This window comes from Mya arenaria, chromosome 10 (genome assembly GCF_026914265.1).
Source record: "Mya arenaria isolate MELC-2E11 chromosome 10, ASM2691426v1".
NCBI lineage: Eukaryota > Metazoa > Mollusca > Bivalvia > Myida > Myidae > Mya > Mya arenaria.
In genome coordinates this window covers 55,010,925-55,035,287 of record NC_069131.1, presented here as the reverse complement: position 1 = coordinate 55,035,287, position 24,363 = coordinate 55,010,925, and the positions used below count along the sequence as shown (strand labels likewise).

Sequence of the window (24,363 nt, the reverse complement as noted above, 5' to 3'; positions counted from 1 at the left end):
TACCACCCATACTTGACAACCTACACTGTTGTGTCCTTATATTCAGAATTCCCTTGTGAATAAACACTTAGTGTATCTTTCACCTTAGAGGTAGGGACATGGGTCTTGCACGCGACACGTCGTCTTGGTATGTGGAACACATGTGGTAAGTTATTTTAAAATCTGTCCATACAAGAGAAAGTTACAGCCCGGACACGACAACCTATACTCTATGTCCTTATATGCAGCACTCCATTGTGAATAAACACTAAGTGTGACCTTGACCTTTGAGGTAGGGACACGGGTCTTGCACGCGACACGTCGTCTTGATATGTGGAACACATGTGGCAAGTTATTTTAAAATCTGTCCATACAAGGGAAACTAACAGCCCGGACACGACAATCTATACTCTATGTCCTTATATGCAGCACTCCATTGTGAATAAACACTAAGTGTGACCTTGACCTTTGAGGTAGGGACACGGGTCTTGCACGCGACACGTCGTCTTGGTATGTGGTACACATGTAGCAAGTTATTTTAAAATCTGTCAATACAAGAGAAAGTTACAGCCCAGACACGACAACCTATACTCTATGTCCTTATATGCAGCACTCCATTGTGAATAAACACTAAGTGTGACCTTGACCTTTGAGGTAGGGACACAGGTCTTGCACGCGACACGTCGTCTTGGTATGTGGAACACATGTGGCAAGTTATTTTAAAATCTGTCCGTACAAGGGAAAGTTACAGCCCGGACACGACAACCTACACTCTATGTCCTTATATGCAGCACTCCATTGTGAATAAACACTAAGTGTGACCTTGACCTTTGAGGTAGGGACACGGGTCTTGCACGCGACACGTCGTCTTGGTATGTGGTACACATGTGACAAGTTATTTTAAAATCTGTCCATACAAGAGAAAGTTACAGCCCGGACACAACAACCTATACTCTATGTCCTTATATGCAGCACTCCATTGTGAATAAACACTAAGTGTGACCTTGACCTTTAAGGTAGGGACACGAGTCTTGCACGCCACACATCGTCTTCGTATGTGGAACACATGTGGCAAGTTATTTTAAAATCTGTCCATACAAGGGAAAGTTACAGAGCCGGACGGACGGACGGACGGACGGTGCGATTTTAATATGCCCACCTTCGGAGGCATAAAAATCACATTGAGAACTAAGTATGCTACATTATATAGGCATAAAAAGACTCCTTTTTCAGTGCGAAAAGTTCCAATAGTTCATCTTAAATAGTCATTAAATTTATTTAAGTTTACCTTTATCCATGTCCCAGTTATTCATACATGCATTTTTACGAGTTTTTGTCATTTGAACAACCTTAATATTTTTTAAAATTAATAACATCACTAATGTTGCATAGTTTAAGTTCAGTTATAACAAGAGCTGTCACAGTATGTGACGAATGCTCCCGAATGTGACATTGACCTACGAACAAGGTCAGTACATGAAAAGTTGATCTTGCCTTTACGTGTCAAATACATATGGCAAGTTATTTTAAATTGCCTCTGAACATAAAAAATACCACCCATACTTGACAACCTACACTGTTATGTCCTTATATTCAGAATTCCCTTGTGAATAAACATTAAGTGTATCTTTCACCTTAGAGGTAGGGACATGGATCTTGCACATGACATGTCGTCTTCATAATTATGTGAAACACATGTAGCAAGTTATTTTAAAATCTGTCCATACAAGGGAAAGTTACAGCCCTGACACGACAACCTAAACTCTATGTCCTTATATGCAGCACTCCATTGTGAATAAACACTAAGTGTGACCTTGACCTTTGAGGTAGGGACACGGGTCTTGCACGCGACACGTCGTCTTCGTATGTGGAACACATATGGCAAGTTATTTTAAAATCTGTCCATACAAGGGAAAGTTACAGCCCGGACACGACAACCTATACTCTATGTCCTCATATGCAGCACTCCATTGTGAATAAACACTATGTGTGATCTTGACCTTTGAGGCAGGGACACTGGTCTTGCACGCGACACGTTGTCTTGGTATGTGGAACACATGTGGCAAGTTATTTTAAAATCTGTCCATACAAGGGAAAGTTACAGCCCGGACACGACAACCTATACTCTATGTCCTTATATGCAGCACTCCATGAATGTACATTAAGCCAAATTTAAAGAGGGAGGACACTTAACAAATATTTTGCTATTCCAAGGGTCATAACTCTGGAGTGACCAAGGCATGTGACATGGCTGGTTATCAAACCTGACCAAGATATTCTGCCCATGCGCATTCTGACCAAATTTGGTGATAAAGTTATTGATCGGACAAGACCAATTTTAGGTAATTTTTATGATTAAAGGATGATAACTCTTGAGTTATGACTCTTGAGAAGAGCAATATGTGTGTTTATTAAACTTGTCCAAGATATTATGCCCATACACATTCTGACCAAATTTGGTGATGATTTAACAAAGGATTCTAAAGTTAATGAGTGGACAACATACTGGACACCACCTGCCCATCTGCCTATCTGCCCACCCGTACGCCACAGGTAAAAATATAATAATACCCCGGATTTTTTTTAACGGGCATTAAAAAAGGTTCAAACCCCCAGTGAGTTCTTAAATTAGTGTTCATCGACTGTGCTGAGGCGGTTAACCCAACATTTACCAACTAGAGCTGTCACAGGAGTGAAGAATACCCCCACATGGCCATGGAAACAGGCATGGTAAACTGTATCTTTGAAAAAGGGCCATTACTCCATTAAAACTTAGTGGACAGTAATCAAAGCTAAACATGATCTGTATTTCATGGTGTTGAACATGTGTACCAAACATAATTCAAAACTGTAAACCCTTTCTTTCTATCAATATCCAGGAAAAAGGAAGAAAAATTCTTCAAATAGTTAATAATATGATCTGGCTGGTGATCAAACTTAGTCATGATATTACCCAATAAACATTGCTACCAAGTTACGTAAAGATTGAATAACAAATATTTCAGTTAGAGAGCGAAAATGGATGTGTGACTCTGCAGGAGTCTTTGGACAACATGATCCTTATATTGGTCTGTCATGACAATTGTCACATATGACATTCAAGAAATCCAGATTTACATCAGGCCTAATAAAAAATATGTCTGTTTCCTGTAACCCGACTGACCGTAATTTTTTACCGCCGACCGCAACTTTTTTATGCCCCAAAATTCGAAAAGTCAGATTTAGCGATCTCTGGCCTATGATGACAACGATAATATAAATAATTTAGTAGTGTCCGAACTCGTCGCATAGTTACAAACGTTTCCGGTTTGACAAGTTGAAACAATGGCAAAAAGCTTAATGGCTGTGACATTATACTGCAGGGCTTTCAATTGACCCGAGCTCCCGGGTTTTGATGCACAGAAATCGTATATGACCCGAAATTGACGCATCATACAGTTGTAGTATGCGTCAGTTTTGACCCGGGATATTTCGGTGTGAGAGTTGGTATCATCTGAAAGGAGCCTCAATGCATGATCTGAATGTTTGTTAAACCCGAAAGAGCAATTAACACCCGAAGTGACAAGTGATTATCGATCTGGAATCTGATCGGTAACCATGTCAATTAGCAGCACTCAAACTCAATGACGTAATATTAACTCCGCCCATTATGCAAATTAACGGATACCGCTTTTTCGCTAAGTGCGATGGTTTTGAAAAACAACAATGCTAAGATATATTTTGTTTATTTATTTTAAGTTGTTTTGTTATATCTTCAATTAATTAAAAAAAAATCTTATAAGTTTTTAATGAGTTAACAGAAAAATAAACATTTTTCGTACAACATGGTCTAAAAAGCGCGAAAAACAGGTGCACGCTAACTTCCTGTCAATTTTAATGAAAGTGAAAGGAGAGCTGCATAGATCGTTGTCAGTGTTATAGTTAAGTTCTATAACAAAACAGTATTGTATGGTTATGGTTATGCCATTTATGAAAAATACAATGTTGCAATAATGGCAACAGGAATGTTGAATGTTTTTGTTTACTTCCGGAAAAAAGATAAACGTGAAAGTGAAACTGAAAGTTAAAGTAAGAAAGATGCCGTTGCAACTAAACATGTGGTTCATATTGGAATTTGACAAGGATGCATTGGGTTACATAACGAAGAGTCAGAACATATTTTGACACTGGGAATTCTTTAACCACCGTAGTCCAGTCAAGTCCAGAAAACCAAATAAGACCAGGTATTCTATTAAAAGTTATATTGATTATTTTTCATCGTGCTTGAGATTTTTACAGATTGAACAGTGGATCTAATACAGCAGATCTTTTTAAAACACTGGAAATTGTTAAAAAAATTAAGTTGTGGAAACTATTTAATGAAGGTACTGTACGGGGTCTAGTTTTGCTGTTTTACTGTTTAAAAAAGAAAATGGTATTAATTTTTGATCAGTCAGTCTAAGCTTTTTTGATACTGATTATAGTCTATTAAAACATATTTCAGTCCAATCTATCATTTTACAATGTTCGCTGCCGAGTCAGTAGGTAAGGTTTAAGTGTCCAAGCAGTGAACAGCGTAGACCATGGGTCTACACTGGTCCCAAAGACCTGTGCAATTCTGACAACGCTCTAAGAGTTAAATGGTTTATTCATTGATTCTAGTCATTTATCATTCGAAGTATTATTTATATATGTTTTGTGGAGATTATTGCCAGTTCTTGCTGTAACAGCATTTTATTTTATAATAGTTGTCATGTACATTTAATTCTAATACAACTTGATATTATTACACAGTCTATCTTATTACACAGTCTATCTTATAATAGTTTGTGCAATAATATCATGTTTATTTACTACAAAAAGTATGCATTTTTAAAGTTTTGTTTAAAATATTTGCCAGAAATAAATTGTCTAAATGTTATTTGATTCACTTTTTCGCTGGGGTTATATTTGCAAAATGTAAAGATGAACTGCTTCCCTGGTGAACATACTGACAATGCTCAAAATTGCACATAATCTTGCCACCGCTGGGAGTCTAACCCATGGCTTGCCCTTCAAAAAGATGCATTCTACAACTGAAATACATGTACAATGGCTGTCAAGCTAGCAGTTTTAGCTTATTTATGGCAGAACGTTTGAATCTATATATCACACTGAATTCTTTTTAAAATAATTCACCTGAAAAAAACATGAATATTGGATCAATCTGACATTTTAACTTGAACAAGAACTAAAAAAAAAAAAAAAAAAAATCCCTACCTACCGATCTTTTTTTCAGCATGTTACAGGAAACAGACATATTTTTTTTTAGGCCTCAGCAAAAACACCAGAGGTAATGCACTAGTCAGTTGTAACCACGGCCCCCCAGGTCCCGGGGTATACCGGGGATAGCCAGGGAAATGGGCCGTGTTTTTACCTTCTAGGTGGCCCTGCAGTGCCGGGTGAATGCGGTGGTTTTGTCTTTCCCCAAAAGTAGCGGGGAATGAACCTTACCCAGGGTCCCTGGGGTGCGGGGACATTTGGCGGGGATTTTACCAGCAGGCCGTCTCCGCAGGGCAGGGACTTTACCCGGGCTTGGCTGGACCGAAAGTCAAAGTCCCCGCTATTCCCCATCCTGGGGGGGCCGTGGTTACAATTGACTGGTGCATAAACTAATCATCAAATTCTGCATATAGAGTTAACATTGCACTTACATCAGTGACTGTTTGCGTTCGGCGTCAGACAGGGGCGTCTCCGACATGTCACACGAGGGCCACCATCCTGACACACAACCGGATCATTCTGGAACACACAAACATGAACATATTATCATGAAAAACATCATCCAGCAAAAGGTACATATATTAGTATATCCAAACAGGAATGGTAGTTTCTTTTTATACTGAAACACAGGAACAATAAAAATCACAACGAAAACACTGTTGGACAGTAGATAAAAGGAAGTCTGCGAGTCTTATATTCCAGAATTAAGACTCCTAAGTCCTAGATTTTGAAGCTTTAGAGAGTCCATCCAGCTCCTAATTCATTCAAAGAAAAACTGAACATTTAAGTAAGATAATTATACACTTTTAAATGTGCGAATTACGATTTAAAATTAAACCCCTTTTGTTTCAGTACAAATGAAAATTGCTTTAAGTGTGTGCCGTTTTTCGATCAATTTACAAAAATTTCAGGAACAACTGTTTCGACCAATCGAAAATGGTCACGAAACTGGTGTAGATTCAATTCAACACCAACGTAGTGAATACCTTTCACAAAAGTAGTGTTTTATAAAGCAAAGAGAAGTAAGCACAGCATGGTTCTTTTCATTGATTGAGTTCTGCGTTAATAGGGTCAACCCTAATGCACTGGCTCATTTTAACAATCGCCATTAAAGCTGCACTCTCACAATTTGAACTTCCTTGATTTTTTGTCTTGGAACTAGCTAATTTTTGCCAAAATACAAGGAAACCATCGATATAAGACTGCTGACAAAAATTCAGATCGCAGGTTTTCATATTTATGTTCAAAAATTGATGTTTTGTGCATTTCTCTTAAAGCGTTTGTCACTCTTTTAGCCATACATCATTAATTTTTCAAAGGTAAATATGAAGACCTGCAATCTGATCTTTTGTCAGCAGTCATCACTGGTTCTGAGATACTTACGCAAAAATAGGCTCATTCCAAGACAAATCAATTAAAAAAAGTTGTCAAAACGATGAATCTGCGAGAGTGCAGCTTTAAGCCATATTGTACAACAAACTTTACAAAATCACATACTGGAGTATAATATCTGCAGGCTTCATTGACACAATACCGTCAATCAACTAGTTCTCCTCAATCAACTAGTTCTGGTGTTGGAGCCATGTGTTTATGTAAATTGATATCTATAGCAATGATTAATTATGAAATTAAGGCCAGCAGTGACTAGACAATGCAATAAACTCAATCTGCATTTTAAGGCAACTACCACAGGCAACATATGTACAAATTTACATTCATTCTTACACAAATGCATGTTGAGCTTTATGATATGAAAGAACACAGTTTTATTTCAGTACTGAAAGGTTGTTATTAGTAATCAAAGCTAGATGATTCGCAAATAGCAGGAATTAGGAATTAGGAATATTAAACTGTCCGAAAATTTAAGCAATCCTTACTTTGTTGTTGCAAAATGCATAGTGGAGCCTAGGCTAAGATATAATTATCAGACCAAAGTGTTTAAAATCAACTACACAATAATAAAAGTCATTTAGTATAAAACTACACTTCAATTGTTTCTCCATCAATGGGGAAAAAGATATGACCCTGCAAATGAAGTTGCATAAGGAAATCTTATGGTGGGGAGGTTACAGTTGAAGAGTCTGCCACTCATTCGAAATGATTTGTTAATTAATCCCCAAAGGAACTATCATCCAGTGGCCTCAGAGCTCAAAGTAATAAAGAACAAATTTATGGTTATGGTTTATTTGCCACAGTTGTACATTACTATAGGCAGTGCTTATAATCCTAATATTACTCAATATTTCAAGCTCCAATGAAAGGTCAAGTTGTAAAACTTTGATTTAGCCCAAAATTATTTCCCTTGATGTTATCATTTCGGCAAAAAAACAAATTTATGGTTACGTTTATTTCCCACAGCTGTACATTATTATAGGCAGTGCTTATAATCCTAATACTACCAGAAAGACATTTCACATTTTATCGAATGATCTTTCAAGCTCTACTGAAAGGTTTTAATTTTCTGTACACTTATGCACCAGTCAATTGTAAACACGGCCCCCCAGGTCTGGGAAATAGCGGGGACTTTCTGTCCAGCCAAGCGGAGGTAAAATCCCAGCCAAATGCCCCCGCACTCAAGCATCCCCGCACTCAAGGGACCGGACCCTAGGTAAGGCCCATACCCACTATTTTTGGCGCGAAGGCAAAACCACTGCATTCCTGAAAGGTAAAAACACAGCCAATTTTCCCCCTTCCCCCGGCTATCCCCGGTATACCCCCGGACCTTGGGGGGGACCATGGTTAAAATTGAGTGGTGCATTATTATACTTTTTTATTTTGACCAATAAAGTAAAATGAAATAAACATAATAATGCATTCAAATAATAGTAATAAAATAATGTATTAACCTATATCATGTGCCTTTAAAGAACATAATATAAGCTGCCTTGTTGGGTAAAAAGGAAAGTTCTACGATACAGGAAAAAAATATCCACAAAAATCCAATAATGATTAACAACCTTAACAAAAACAATACCATAAAATATAGTTCACTGGCTACAGGAATATTGACACCCCAAGAGCACATTAATGAAATCATTCGGAACTCCTCAGCCATTTTATCGAAAACAACTTCGGATGTATTTGGACGGTTTACATACTCAAAAAATGGTACGTTTAAGTCCGCTGCAAATAGATCGCGTAGTAATCTTAATTAGTTGTTAAACTTTAGGACTTATCTATTGGGAATCTTAATTATGTTTGCAATAATACACTTCACTGGCAATCAATTTTAAGTGAGAGCAATGAATACAACTCTTAAACATTACATTTAATTAATGATATTATTCAAAAATTTACGGACTACTTCAACTGATGTAACAGCATACATCCGAGGTTGTTTTTTGGAAAAAATGGCCGAGGAGCTCCGAATGTAATGAAATTTGCTCAAGTGAATTATTGCATAAGAACAAAAGAAGTAACTCTCAATGCCTTGTTTACCAAGAAGCAAACAACTGCCAGTTTTGGTGCACCCACACTCGATTGCCAGATCTATAAAAGCTGCACTCGCACAGATTGACAGTTTTGAAAAAAAATTAATAAGTTTTTGTCTCAGAACCAGATGGTTTTGGTATCAATGCATTCAAATTATTCATATAAGATAACTCACAATAGAACAGAACTCAATTGTTTGGGAAACTGAAGAGAATTTCATTTTTTCTTTAAACGTTAGTAATGCTTTTAGCCATAAAACATCAATGCTTGAACGTAAATATAAAAAAACTGTGATCTGATCTTTTGTCAGCAGGCTTAAATCACTGGTTTGCAGATATTTCCGCAAAAATTGGCTCATTCTAAGACAAAAAACAAATAAAAGTGGTCAAAATGGTGATTCTGTGAGAGTGCAGGTTTAAAATTGCCAGATTAAGCAAAATTGCCTAATTGTATAAGTATCACCACCCTGATTAATACTACATAAGCAAATAACTATTGATACACAGTCTGAATTTCAGTGATAACATGATGGCAAGCATCCAGAAAATGTACATGTCCCATTGAATAAGCTATTGGTTATTCAGATTCTCATGCTCCCATTTACTGACTTCCCCTGACCAGTTGACCAGTAGGCCATAACCAGGACACTGACCACTCAACAAGTGGTCAATGCACACTGTATGACCTGGCCCAGGTCAGTTACACTGGACAAATTACATTAGTACTGGGATTAGGCCAAACTAAATTAATTCTGTAATTGGTAGGTTTGGAGTCTTTAACAGTAAAGAAAAAAAGATTTTCAAATACCAAAATATAGAGGGAAACAACTGCAATAATTAAGCTGAAATAATAGAGAAACAAGTAATTTAGGAAATATTTAGACCTAAATTAGAATTTAGTTTTCTTTGGACCAATTATGCTCTTTCCTGTCTTTTTGCCTTAGGTTCCAGATCACATAGGTGCTTGCAGTACATGCAATATGATAGAGCAAGCTTCCTGTGAATTGGAGAGCATGGCATGGACTATCTGACATAAACATTTTGTTTTAATGTTTTCATCAAAGAGAATGATGGTAAAAAGACCCCTTATCCAACAAAATCAAAAGCTTTGACCCAGAAGACATTTGGAGTGACTTGTTATTTGACACACATACATTGCCAGTTGCTGTATGTGTGGTAAAGGTAGTCCATATAAACAGCTGATTCAGAGTCTTTAACAATTTTTATGTTGATGACTCCATATAAACAGCTGATTCGGTGTCTTTAACAATTTTTATGTTGATGACTCCATATAAACTGCTGATTCGGTGTCTTTAACAATTTTTATGTTGATGACTCCATATAAACAGCTGATTCGGTGTCTTTAACAATTTTTATGTTGATGACTCCATATAAACTGCTGATTCGGTGTCTTTAACAATTTTTATGTTGATGACTCCATATAAACTGCTGATTCGGTGTCTTTGACAATTTTTATGTTGATGATTCCATATAAACAGCCAATTCAGAGTCTTTAACAATTTTTGTTTTGATGACTCGCGTTATGGGAAGCATAATGAATGTCCAAATGTTAAAAGTCCCCTTAAAGCGCATTATTGTGGCTAATGGTAAAAAATAATCCTCCCCTCCCAAAAAATAAAATATTTTTCCCCGTTAACAACCGATCCACCTCTAAAATATAGGGGCAGTAAATGGCCAACAAACAATTGTTTAATGATGGCCTTTAAGTGTATAGTTCCATGTCTTAGAATGGCAATATCTCTGAGATTGGTTTATCTTCTGTCTCTAATGAAAACAGTTTACACACAGTCTTCACAGTTAGATGCACAAGTTCCATGATCATAATTGCAGCATGTGTGGTTAGGCTGGTAAGAATCTATTTGAAGATGAACTTTTAAGTCATTCCATTGATTGATAAAAAGATTTCTGGATGTATCAACAATAGGTGAAAACAGCCAGTCCATGAGACTGTCCTACAATAACTGGGATAATTCCCTTTCAGATTTCCTGAGAATCTTATGTATAGCACTAATAAGTTTGTTTTTTTTCTCAACATACTATGTGAGATTGTTTAAACTGTATTATTAGGTTAGGTTTTGAATTTCAGGAACTGGACACCAAGTGTATAAGCTATACAGCCCTCCAGTTAGACATAAAGCACCCTGCTGCCCTTTTCATTACAGACTATCAGAATTGAAGTTACAACATATACACAATAAGAATTGAACATTGGTCCTTGCAAACGCCCCCCATGAAGGCTCATTAAATGCGCATCAAAAGTACCCTTTCTGACCTAGCACCCGCCCATTTCAAATCCTGGCTGGAGAACTGTAAATATAACTAATGAGCTTCTCAAAATCTCTCCACATGTGTTATTTTGTTTTCCCTGCATATTGGGTTTGGTTTTTAAATCAGAGCTGGACGAAAAGCATAAAATCTATTTGGCATGGCCTATGTGGAAATTATTCAAGATTGTAGGCCCAAGGCGCACCTTATCCATTGCCCACTGGTTGAGGTGTTAAATTCAATTTGCATTTGCCGCCAAGATCTTTTAATAAATTGCAATTCTGAAGTGTTTTATTATACTTCACACTGAAACTGTTAAATAAACAACGGTGGCATTTTTTACATACAAAAACATGAGTTATCAGATGGTGTTTAAGACAATGTGCAAATTTTGTTTAAACCCCCACCCCTGGAGCAGGGAAATTCTTCAAAATCATTGGGTTCTGAGGTGTTCCAGGCATCAAAAATTCTTTAAAACCATTTTTTTTCTGGCCGGCTATCTGGTCTGGGGTTCATAAAATATCTTTAATCACTTGCTTACTTAAATAAGTTATTTCCTTATGTAAAGTATTTCTCTGGTCAATGAACTTAAAATCTCGGAAATTGAATATATATACACTTTTATTTTAAACGTTTATACATCTCTTTTAATTTGACGATGGAAGCTTAAAGAAATTGACTTAAGTTAAGTTCAGAAATGACTTAATATGTATTATAATTACAGGCTCTGGAAACGCCAGGCCTTTCAAAATCCTGTCTGTGACTTATCAACAGCTGTTGGGGGTTTGGGGGTGTTGGGGGGGGGGGAATCCCTAATTGCCTACCAAACCCAGCCCCTCCCCACCCCATTGGGAAAAAAAACATGTACAAGTGCCTTAATCATTTATGTCTACCAGATACCCCTTCCATAAGTATAATCAAACTACAAGAATGGCGAAGCTACCATGCTGCTAAAGTCACTGGGCCTTCCCCGCAATATAATATTGTGGAATCTTTAATTACTGCGGTGGTCAATTTTTTGCATTTATCATGCCTATTCTTTTAAGTTAAGAGAATTTTCTCACTGTAATATTAGAAACACCATTACCATAATTGCTTAGTTGCTATGACAAAACAGAAACACAGTTTACAACAGTTGTTTTTCCTCAAAACGATTCCCATGGCAAGCATAATATGCCTCGAACCATTATTTCATAGACTAAAGCCAAGTCAGTATCGAAGCGTTTTGTCTCAATGCTGTCCTTGACAGCCTTGTAAATGTCTTACAGAGTCAATATTTTGCATAGGCCTAACTTTAAATCAATGTAATTTACTATCTGCCAGCAAAATAAATTCAAGAGCAATTTTCTCCCAAGTTAATTTGCCTTCAATTCGATATTTTGTCCAATTTAGTTTCAAAACATGCACTATCGAACAAACAGATACAAAAACAAAACAAGCAATATGACAGGACTCATTAACAGTATTCACTTTCGGTATTCTTCTTTTTCCAAAAGATTTTGTTCTATGTTCATACTCTCTCTGTAATACTTATAGTCCTTAACCCTCAATAAAACAGTGAAGAATATTAAGGTAAGCCATCCATCATAAAGATGCAACAGGGCTTTTTCTATAGTATCCATGGTGGTGTTGTTTTTTAGAAAGTCTTACCTGTACTGGTTCAATTTCATCCTCCTAATAAATTATGTGGTGTAAAGTTTTTTGATAATTGAACTCGGAAATCATTGATTTTCATCACATTCAGAGATCAATATGAAATGTTATCTGTCATGTATTATTGCAATAGATATTTACACCCCAATGATTGATATTTTTGGGGTCTTTTAAAGAGGAAAAAAACTAATATTTAATCATTTCCTAATACGCAGGAAGTGGTCAAAATCAACACAAGCCCTGCACTGGTAAAATATGCTTCAGGCTTGCTCATATTCTGAATTTTATATAGCAGGGCTTGTTAAAAAAAAATGATGCCAAGCAAAGTATAAGAATTCGGGCTTGTTCATCCAAAAGTCTAATTTCAATGACTGCTCACGAGACAGTAAAACAGTAAAATTTCCCAATTTCGGCATTTTCATATCGCAAATTTCCCAAGATGTCTAGGGTCTTTTTCTCAATATGGGCAGATAAATCCCTGCGTTAGGTTAACATCAAAATATTTAACAATTTTTACAAATATAATTGCTCTGCAAAAAGTAATTCCATTGTCCAGTTAGCGCACTGTTGTTATTGCATTCGCTTCTCACCACGGCAACCGGCGTTCGATTCCAGCCTGGGCACAAATGAGTTTGGTAAGTCTCTCAGATCACTATAAGCCGAACAAGTGGGTTTTCTCCGGGTACTTCAGTTTCCCCCACAACACAAGACCACACTCTCCCTCACAAAATTGTACCAACGAGAATGATTTAGTATAAACTCTCCCACACAAAATCGTACCAATGAGAATGATTTAGTATAAGTTATCGTAACTTTCTTCACAATTGTTGTTAATTATATAACTTTGTTTAAACTAAATAGTAATTCTATGTTAAATTCAAGACATGCAGTCTCCGAGTCTCAACCTCCTTCTCATGGGGTGAGTGAGTACAGACTGTGTTAAAGCTGCACTCTCACAGTTTTAACCTTTCCTTTTGACAACTTTTTTATTTTTTGTCTTGGAATGAGGCAATTTATGCAAAAATGCATGGAAGCCAGTGATATAAGACTGCTTACAAAAAATCAGATCGCAGATTTTCATATGTAAGTTCAAAAATTGATGTTTTATGCATTTTTCTTAAACTGTTGAAGTATAATGCTTTTAGCCATAAAACATTAATTTTCGAATGGAAATATGAAAATTTGCGATCTGATCTTTTGTCAGCAGTCTTACATCCCTGGTTAGCTGATATTTACGCAAAAACTGGCTCATTCCAAGACAAAAATAAAAAAGTTTTCAAAAATGCAAATCTGTGAGAGTGTAGCTTTAAAACAACTAAATGGCCAGGTGACCCAAACGTTTTTCCTTCTATTTATATAAGAATTTTATACTGACTATATTTCAAAGCTTCAATAATTCCAAAACACCAGGACTAAAAAAAGCCGGTCCAAACTACAAAGAACAAACACAAAACCCTTGAGATGAATGTTATGTATTACATAAGGTAATGTTCACAGGTTTTGGTCCAAACAAATCACCTAGACTGATACTTAAACGAGGAGCGTCTAATAAGTGTTGGCATCAGAGGCCAGTTACCGTTACCAGAAATGTCTATATTTAAGTCCATAAAAAGGCATCCACAAACTTTTTGAACAGTGAAAAAAGACTGGAAAAGCCTTTGTAAACTCTTATGCAACTATTTGACACTGAACACCCCAGTATGTGGGTACTTCAGGTATTATACACTTGGTCTAATATAGCAGGCGAGAGAACATGATCTCTATAAAGTATGCCTGATACACTTAAAGTATACTGTGCTCTGGTACTGGGACTACTATCCTGTCGGTGTCAAAAAATGAAGCATACATAACCCCGCTGACACTCAAGATGTGCTTAGCTATCACAGGACACTCATTATTTTCACCCAAAAAACCATTTTTTTGAATATCTTTGCTGGCGGGCTCAGACAAATACAGTCATGTTTCATCAGTCGTGGCAATCTCTCTTAACTGTCAATGGTCCATGCCTTAGAGAGCAGTGCTGACTCCTTTTCAACATGTGCCAGCTCCGAGGTCAACAATAGTGCAGCATCAAATACACTGTGGACTTGACGTCTTGAATATATTCCCTATGTCTTCCACTGTAAGAAGTGCATATATTCTACTATGGATTTGACAGTATTATTATCTTTGTCAGAGGCAGTCCAAATCAGCTGGCTGCACAGGGGCTCATTCTTTAATGCTCTTCTTCCTTCCTTAAACAAGGATACCCATCTTGCACAATAGAGTCTATAAGAGCCATTAATTAAGCCATGACAAGTCATTGTCTAGATCTGTTTTAATTGCTAATGCACTTTCACCCAGTATTAAAGCTGCACTCTCACAGATTGAACGTTTTGACAGTTTTTTGTATTTTTTGTCTAGGAACTACCCAATTTTTGCGAAAATCCATGGAAACCAGTTAAATTACACTGCTGACAAAAAATAAGATTGCAGATTTTTATATTTAAGTTCAAAAATTGATGTTTTGTGCTTTGTTCTTAAACCGTTTAGGCCATAAAACATTCATTTTCGAACAGAAATATGAAAATCTACAGTCTGATTTTTTGTCAGCAATTTTATATCATTGGTTTGCAGATATATACGCAAAAATTTGCTCTTTCCAAGACAAAAAATAAAAAAGTTGTAAAAATGGTAAATCTGTGAGAGTGCAGCTTTAAGCCACAAACCTTACAATTAGTTCTTTACTCTTCCCCAGGATAATGTTACCAGTTTCAGTCAAGTTTCATTCAATATGAAATGCCGTATTTCATTTAAAATTGCATTTAACTACTTGCCCTCATTGAAAACATGTCAAATTTGGATTGGCTAATAGGAATATCAATACCCTTTCCAGTTGAATAATATACATGTATGTACTGCACATGGAAACTGTGATTTTGCTCTGATAAAAAGTTCCTCGTATTGTCACAAGTTGCATAAAACACGTTTCCCAAGGAGTGGACAGCTCACGAGTTGCGAAAAAGTTATTATCACAGTTTACATGTCACAGATACATAATTTATAAATAACAGCTTTCAAGAAGAAAAAGGTGCAATGTTTCACAGTTTGCGTATTTGTTTCATGTTATATAGTTTGTGCATTTATATCATGTTACACAGTTTGTGTATGTATGTTTCATGTTATATAGTTTGTGTATTATTTTCATGTTGTTTGTTTCTTCATTGTTCTTGAACAAAAACAGATTTTAAAATCGCTGATCATTCGGCTTTTAAATTTTTAATCTTAAAGGGACTGTGTCACAGATTGGCACCCAAAAAAGTTTTTTTCTGTAACGAATCTCAGGACAATTATCTAATAGAATGTGTTACGCTTTGATATCATAATTGTAAAACAAGACGCCAATGCGGCAACGCCGCTTTAAAGCCAGATTTTTAATTGAAGATAAAATTTTGCAAACCGAGGATTTGAGCTAGTGACCTAGTATTTTTAACCAAAATAATTAGTTGAAATAGAATTGCGGTTCCTGTACACTGCACGCCCTCTTATTATGATCTATCACTGTATGAAGTTTTATTAAATTCCATCTAATAGTTTTCAAGTTATGCTCCGGACAAGAAAAAGTAACAAAGGGCAGTAACTATGTAATAAGCTGAAATAGAATTGTGGTTCCTGTACACTGCACTCCCTCTCATTATGATCTATCACTGTATGTTTTATTAAATCCCATCCAATAGTTTTTAAGTTATGGTCCGGACAAGAAAAAGGTAACAAAGGGGAGTAACTCTGTAATAAGCTGAAATAGAGTTATGGTTCTTGTGCAATTCACTTACTCTCATTATGATCTATCACTGTATGAAGTTTTATTAACTAAGTGAGTAATAAATAGTTAATTAAGGGCACTAACTATATAATAAGCTGAAATAGTTTGCGGTTACTGTACACTGCATGCCCTCTCATTATGATCTATTAGTGTATGAAGTTTTATTAAATCCCATCCAATAGTTTTTAAGATATGCTCCGGACAAGAAAAAAGTAACAAAGGGCAGTAACTCTGTAATAAACTGATATAGAGTTATGGTTCTTGTGCACTTCACTTCCTCTCATTGTGCTTAACCATTGTATGAAGTTATAATAAATTCCATCTAGTATATTGCAATTTAATGTCTGGAAAAAAAATTGACAGCAAAAAAAAAGAAAAAAGGGGGCAATAACTCAGTAATTAGTTTAGGTAGAGTTATGGTTCTTGAACACTGCACTTCCTCTCACTGTGCTTTACCATTGTATGAAGTTCCAATGAATTCCATCCAGTACTTTTCAAGTTATACTCTGGACAAAAAAAAAGTAACAAGGGGCAATAACTCAGTAATAAGCAGAAATAGAGTTATGGTTCTTGAACACTGCACTTTCTCTCACTGTGCTATACCATTGTATAAAATTCCAATGAATTCCATCCAGTACTTTCCAAGTTATACTCCGGACAAAAAAAAAGTAACAAGGGGCAATAACTCAGTAATAAGCAAGAATAGAGTTATGGTAATTGTACACTGCACTTCCTCTCATTATGCTCTACCATTGTATGAAGTTTGATTACCATTGGATAAAAACTCTTGATTTTATTACATAAAATAATAACTTTAACGCAAAATTGTTAACGTAATATCACGTGTTAACACAGACTAGCCAATCACGCATAAGGAATGAATTCTACCTGGTAGACATACCCAGTAATCTTTTTTAATGGAAAAATACGAAATAACTGCTAAACTTAAATAAATTGTAAACTATGTCGTACTTCAGTTAGTAACTTTCAATGCATTGTACACATGGATCCCAAGTTTATGTCAGTTTTCGACAATTTTCTATTTTTTCCGCTATGTTATCATACGTGAGACAGCCCCTTTAATAAATAAGTTCTAGAGTACCAAACTTGTTTGTAATTTTCGGTACATTTTGAATACAGGATCGATTAAGCACACAAGCAAACAGACACTGTAAAAGGACCTTTCAGTTCCCCATTGCAAAAATATCCAGAAGCGGCATTAAAAAATAACACTAAAAATATTTTGTGTTTTGATTTACATATTTATCTGATAAAAATATGTCAACCATAACTATAATTATTCAGTAGCAACCATATTTTAGTTTTAGTAACAATGACCTTGAACCTATGGGCCCCAAACGCAATCCAATGAAAAGTCCCCAATAAACTTTATATACCAAGTTTGGTCAAAATATGTCAACCCTAACTTAAGTTATTCAGTCACAACCTTTTTTCTATTTTTAGTAACACAGTGGACTCTTGGGGCCCCAAACGCAATCCTATATATATTAAAATCTCAATAAACTCTTCATATATACCAAGTTTGGTCACATTATGTCAACCCTATTAAACTAAAGTTATTTAGTTTACTAAGACATAATGAATATAACAAATCATACAACATAGTGAATGATGTGAAAAGTGAAAGATGACCTGTTATTTTTTGTTTTTCAAGATTTTCTTCTTAATTTTAATAGAGTTTAAAAGCTTACTGCCAGTCTCAAGTCAACATGAATAAACCCTTTCAAAAGTTTCAATAAAATCACTATCAAAAGAATGTTTGCAATTGCTTTCAATTCAGTAAAAATAACAAAAAGTAATATATTTAGTTCTATGATTTCAAACAATTACACAAAATAACCCAGCCCTTTGGTCAAGTGATCTGACTAAGTCGCGAAGAATGTTTTTACTGGACTGTGAAATGTTTCTCATGTCCATCAACAACCATTTGTAAGGCAGGTTTTGAATTACATAGCCTGCCATTACAGGCTGGACAATATGACTATAGTTACAGGTATGAGGTCCAGGTTAAACCAGTCTGCCATATTATTTTATGCAAATTTATATTAGAAACCGTATTAGATACCACGCACGCATTAGCATGACCTATGCAACGCTGGTTCAAATGAAAATGGCTATAAAACATTTCATTACAGCGATGTCATTGCCATGCCATAAATAGGTTTTATATTAAAATGAAACATTACATCAAAATTACTTAGCCTGCAAGCTGTATAGTGAAAAATTATGCTGGACTTGTTCAAAATACATATTTACATCAAAATGACTTAGCCTGCAAGCCGTATACTAAAGTTAAGATTATGCTGGACTTGTTTAAAATTCACATTTACATCAGAAACAGTTTAGAAGAGTCAGTTGACATTACAATAATAATAGCTGAGCGGCTAAAATGAATTGCTTTCATATACTGGCATTGGCACATATAGACATTGTAACCTTAAACATAATTGTTCTGCCTTATATTATTCAGGGATATGATTGACCTGGCAGCCAGGAGGGCTGAAACCATTTCGGCCATGGGTTTTGTGGGCGCTCTTGGGGTCAAAAGCTCACTGCCGTAGAAGAAAAACTGGCTCTTTTTATTCTCCTTGGAGGGCTCACCTGACTTCAGATTTGAAGCAAACAGGAATATCAACTCTAACAACCAAAAGCACCAAAACAAATAATTCTTTAAGCTAAAAAAAAGTATTATTATTTTTTTTTGGGGGGGGGGGGGATGGGGGGGGCCCTCGGGCCATTAGATCTGCAGAATTCCGGGAATCTGCGGATAAATCACATCCCTGCAATTATATACTTATGCTACAAAACATACCTTGGGGAGCATTCTAGTATCCATGAAATATGTGAAACCCTAACCAGTAGATCTGTCATCAAAATATCAGGAGGAAATCCTCAAGGGTACTGTTTTGGATATAACAATATCCCTGCTATAAATATAAAATTCCGAATTTGAGCATAGCAAAGTTCAGCAAGTATCTTAGTTTAATGTTTTACTAATAAAATGCCTGCAGACTTTAGCTTATTTTGGCCACTGCCAGCACTGAACAATTAGGGCATGTAAATATACGCACAACGTTGGATACCGCTCATACACTTCTATGCTATGCTTCGCTGTGTACCGTGGGCGATTAGGCAAGAAAAATCTCAATATCATGAATAAATAATGTGGCAGTTTCATTGGTTCCGCAAGGTAACAGAATGATGCTTTCCCATTGAAAAATATTCTGGTGAACTGGAATTGAATTGGGTCTGCATTTTCAGTGCTTTTTGTCAGCAGTTTAACCACTCGGCCATCGAGGCTACCGACACTAAAAGGCAATTGACAAATATTGAATAGTAACATGCGAATTCATTGGACTAAACATCTTTCAGCATCTACTTATCAATTAACATCATACAGATGGTCATTTATGCAAATTATCAGCATTGCATTTATTTTCCTCTACACAGCAGATACTTCCCTTTGCCGTACTGCAATCACTGCCATCAAGCATATCATGTGACGATGATCATTCAAAAGTTTCATGTTTCATTCATTTGTTTTGTCTTACTTTGAAAACTATGTTTATTTAATGGAACATGATCGCTGGACTGACTTGCAAATTTCGAAGCTATAAAATCCCATATTTTCAGTAGTGACGTTTTTAGTATTTAATTTTGGTAATTTTATCACACATTTTTTTACAAAATGCTGAAGTTACAATTATTGTAGTTGGCCAGCATTTTTGCTTCTCCATGAGATATCCAATCATTGCTGGACATTTTGATCACATGATACAACACCATTATTTCATTGGACAATTTACGCATTCCGAAACAGAAAAAATGCAGCTTCGGCATTTTGAAGTGAGGCCATCAATATTGAATATATATATGTGTTCAAATCCATGAAGCTGAAATCCAGCTATGTTTTCTTACATGGAGATCACTGCTTAGGAGATTGAAAACATACATTTAAGTATAGACCTGAAACTAACGTAACATCAAAACAAGTAACTGATCTGCACAAAACTTCCCTTAACCATATCTGAATTCTTTCAATTCAATTATGGGTTGACCCATTCACTTGTCAATTCACAAAAGGAAAGAATGGCGGTTGAAAAAAGACCATTGTTGGTAAACCTTTTACTGAACAAAGGGGGAAATAGAAAGAACTAGGATGAGGTTTTGTTCAACAATTTTTTAAATAGTCAAGGTAACTAAACACATTCTATGTACTGTAAAGGCCTGGAGAAACATCATTATATTAATAATAAGGAATAATGGGGACAGGGAAAGGAGCAGGGGGGGGGGATAGGGAAGATAAGGGGGAAGGCAAGGGGAAGGGGAATGGAGTGGATAGGGGGATGGGGGAGGGTGAAGGGGGAGGTAGGGAGAGGGAAGGGTGATTGGGAAGGGAAGGGGGGTGGAAGGGGATGGGGTGGGGATGGGAGGAAAGAAATGGAAGGTGGAAGGGGATGGGGGAGGGGAGGAGAGGTGGAAGGGGATGAGGTAGGGAGGGGAGGTGGAAAAGGATGAGGTAGGGGAGGGGGTGGAGGGTCTGGGCTCAATATATACATTATACAACATGTACAATATTTATTTATCAAAATTATACTCTTGGATTGACTTCTTACACTATTCCATATATGTCTGGGCCTACAGACTTCTACAACAAAACATTGTTTTAACAGACTGTAATTAATTCTCATGTTGGGAGTGCTTAACTTCCCAGACTTATCCTAACTTAATTGAGAACCTGACAAAATATCATTGCTTTCAGATGGTATCAGTCATCGAAGTGGACTTTTGGAATGACAAGTCAAAATTCTTACATTTTTCCATGGAATATTTTTTTACAACAAGCCTGCTATATAACATCCAGTGCAGAGCTTGCCGGCTGGTGCTAATTTCAACCAATGTCATGATGTGGTATCATTGAATAATGGTGTCACAAATTTCAAATCTTAGGAACACCAAATAAAAGCTATCTGTAGTATATACTTCATGTAGTTAAGGGGTGATTTGATTAGGCATAGCGCTATTTAACAGTACCATACAACAACGTATTTAACCAATATACAAAGAGCTTGAAAAATTATGAAGAAAATTCACATGTTTTTCACATGAAGACCTAATCAAAATAGCACTATCTGCGGAGTAGCAATTTTCTAGCCACAGTGATACTATGGCACTCCATACTAACTAACTGTTGCATACATTTTTGATTGCAAGGAACTTGATAGAAAACAGCTTAAACAAAGCACCAAAGATTGGATATAATTCAAAAGGAGAATGAGCTATCGCCACACACAATTAATTTTCCGCAAATTATTACTGTCTGCAAATGCAATAGCATCAAAGACATGCTATATTGCTGTTTGAAACCAAATGTTCTCAACAATGAATCTGTCAATCAATGATGCCCAGACCTTGAGAAATTGGTCTGAATCCCAGTCTGTTGAATTCTTTATATAATATATATTTTGCTTTTCAGATTCACACTTCATGACCAAGACTGCTTTTTAAAAAATATAACAAACTTATACTGTTATCATTTTTTCTTCACATTTTCATAATTCACACATCATTTTTTTTGTAAGCAAACTACATGGATATTGATAAGCAGCAATTTAAAACACCTTTCAACCACTTCAAAGCAGTTGTTAGAACATGAAAATAAATTCAGACAGTTAAAGAAAAATCATTATAATACAACATTTGAGAGATATTACACAAAAACCTTGTAAAGAAGTTTCGCACCCATGGAGAGGACTAGATATATTGCAGACATGTACCTGAACTTATTATTAACAATATATGTGTTATAATCCCAATCATAGCATCCCTCATCATTCTGTCTACAAATATACCATATTCAGTAATTATGCCATATTGAAATACTTACCTTAAACAAGTTGCTGTACATGTTTTAAGTGTGAAAAACAAGCCATTCCAAGAAAGACGACAGAGAACTGAGAGATAGGTGAGTTGTTTCTGTGCTATTTCGCTTGAGCATGATGAAATCTTTTATTCACATATTGACAGATAAGATGAAAGGAATTAAATCATGTTTGTGTCATCCAAAAGATTAATCATTTCCTGGCTTGGTAGATACTGGTACATGTATATATATATATTGTTGATTTTTTTGCGATGTGAAATCTGTGTAAAATCAATAATGCTCTCTACAGTGGCTTGTTTTTACATGTAAGATATGTGTAGCAACTCATATCAGGTTAATATTTTAATACGGCATTAATGAGTAATTTAGTAATAGAATGATGGACAATGACTATGATCATCACATTTATTGACTATACTTTTGGAAAGAAAATATATAAATAATATTTTTATTTTTATTTCCAAAATTTGAGTCACTTTGCATGAACATGTACTTAAAAAACGGGGTAACATAATAAGCCTAGATCTTTTTTAATTGGTAAGTCATTATGCCCGGATTCAAATATGTACCAAACAACATTTCTGAATTAGAGATAACAGCAACACTGTTTTGCGTGCAAGTGTCACAAAAAAATAATTACCAATTAACAGATTAACGCAATTTAAACAAACGCATTCATAAAAATATACTACATAACTTGGTAAATATGCATCATTTGTTTCTAATAGTCACAACAAAAAGATTGTCACTTACATACGTTTGCAGAAAAACTAGTTTTTGACGCAAAATTATGCAAATTGTTTATCCAAATTGCAACAAGACGTCGCCATGTTTGTAATGGTCGAGGGTCATTAGCATAATACTGGATATGTAAAACACAAGTAAATAAATTACCAATATAAACAAATAAGGACGTCAAAAAATTGTAGCATGCTTCAAGACGTTTTATGCGAAAATATGGTTAATGAGTTTGCCGGTTGTGTAGCGTAATATCAATTCGAAATCATAATTGATCAATGTTTTATTTATGCATTTTTTTCTAAAAATACAGATTGGATGTCATTCCACGTGATTTGCGAAAACACGCGAAACCTCTGGATGCTGCTAAAGCCCGGTATCCGATAGCGATATATCGAGTGTGTGATACTGGGGGTTTTCGCCACAGTCGGTACCGGATTATGAATAGGTGTCGACAGTAAAACGCTTCCTCAATGTAATCGTGTTATTACATTCGGAACTTCATGGCCATTTCCATCGAAAACAACAACGGATGTAAATGGACGTTTGCAATGTCAGAAATCTTAATATATAACTATGCTGCAAGCTGAGTGCGTAAAAATGATCCTTATTTGTCAATTTGCGGTCTTTTCACTGATTTGATGGAGTCTCTATACGAATGCTACAACAAGGAAAAAGGAAATTTAAGAAACTGCCTCATAGGTCAGAGGATGTCTTTATCGTAATGATGACATCCATGCGTAACTTACACAGGAAAAGGGATGGCATATATGTCATTCATAGAGAAATTAGATGTTGTATAGATAGAGGTTTTAATAACATATGTGTCTTTGAACATTATTATTATTTGTTGTTGTTGTTTTTTTTTAGTTTATAAAGGTCTGCCTGCGCCCTATAATAACTGCATTATGGCTTGACACCGTTACATCCCCAAGTGTGACTGAAACGAATTTTGAGGGTCCAGAGGAGGAGGTTTACCCCCACCGTTTGATGGGCTATTAGCCAAAGGACTTAAAAACATACATTTATTAATGCGGAATAGACTCTGGTTGATTTTACTAACATGGTTTGCATTGTCTAAATTTATTCAGTTGTACTGTGGAGCTTGTCGAGAATAAACGTGTGTAAGATTCTGAAATCTTAAGTTATTACAACATCGATACTAGTACTATATAGTACTTGCAAACCAACAGAAGCACAAAATATTTTGTTTAAACTATCACCCCGCAACAAACATCGTAATCCAATAAAGGATTTATTCAATAAGCAATATTGAATACCCTGCCATGTGACACCGAAATTTATCATCTGATAATATTCCGGTTTCA

The 24,363-nt window shown here is 35.8% G+C and overlaps 1 protein-coding gene across 2 annotated transcripts in view; it reads right to left on the bottom strand.

Annotated features, from left to right (window-relative positions):
* LOC128205467 (nuclear receptor coactivator 2-like) overlaps nucleotides 1-23,150 on the bottom strand; it is a 108,319-nt gene extending 85,169 nt beyond the window's left edge. For both annotated transcript variants that reach the window (XM_052907118.1, XM_052907119.1), the window contains exons 1-2: nucleotides 23,051-23,150; nucleotides 5,652-5,739 (exon numbers count right to left, since the gene is read on the bottom strand). In XM_052907118.1, the coding sequence (XP_052763078.1) occupies nucleotides 5,652-5,698 (47 nt within the window). In that variant the 5' untranslated portion in view covers nucleotides 5,699-5,739; nucleotides 23,051-23,150. The remainder of the gene's footprint in view (nucleotides 1-5,651; nucleotides 5,740-23,050) is intronic.
* Between the last annotated feature and the right edge of the window lie 1,213 nt (nucleotides 23,151-24,363).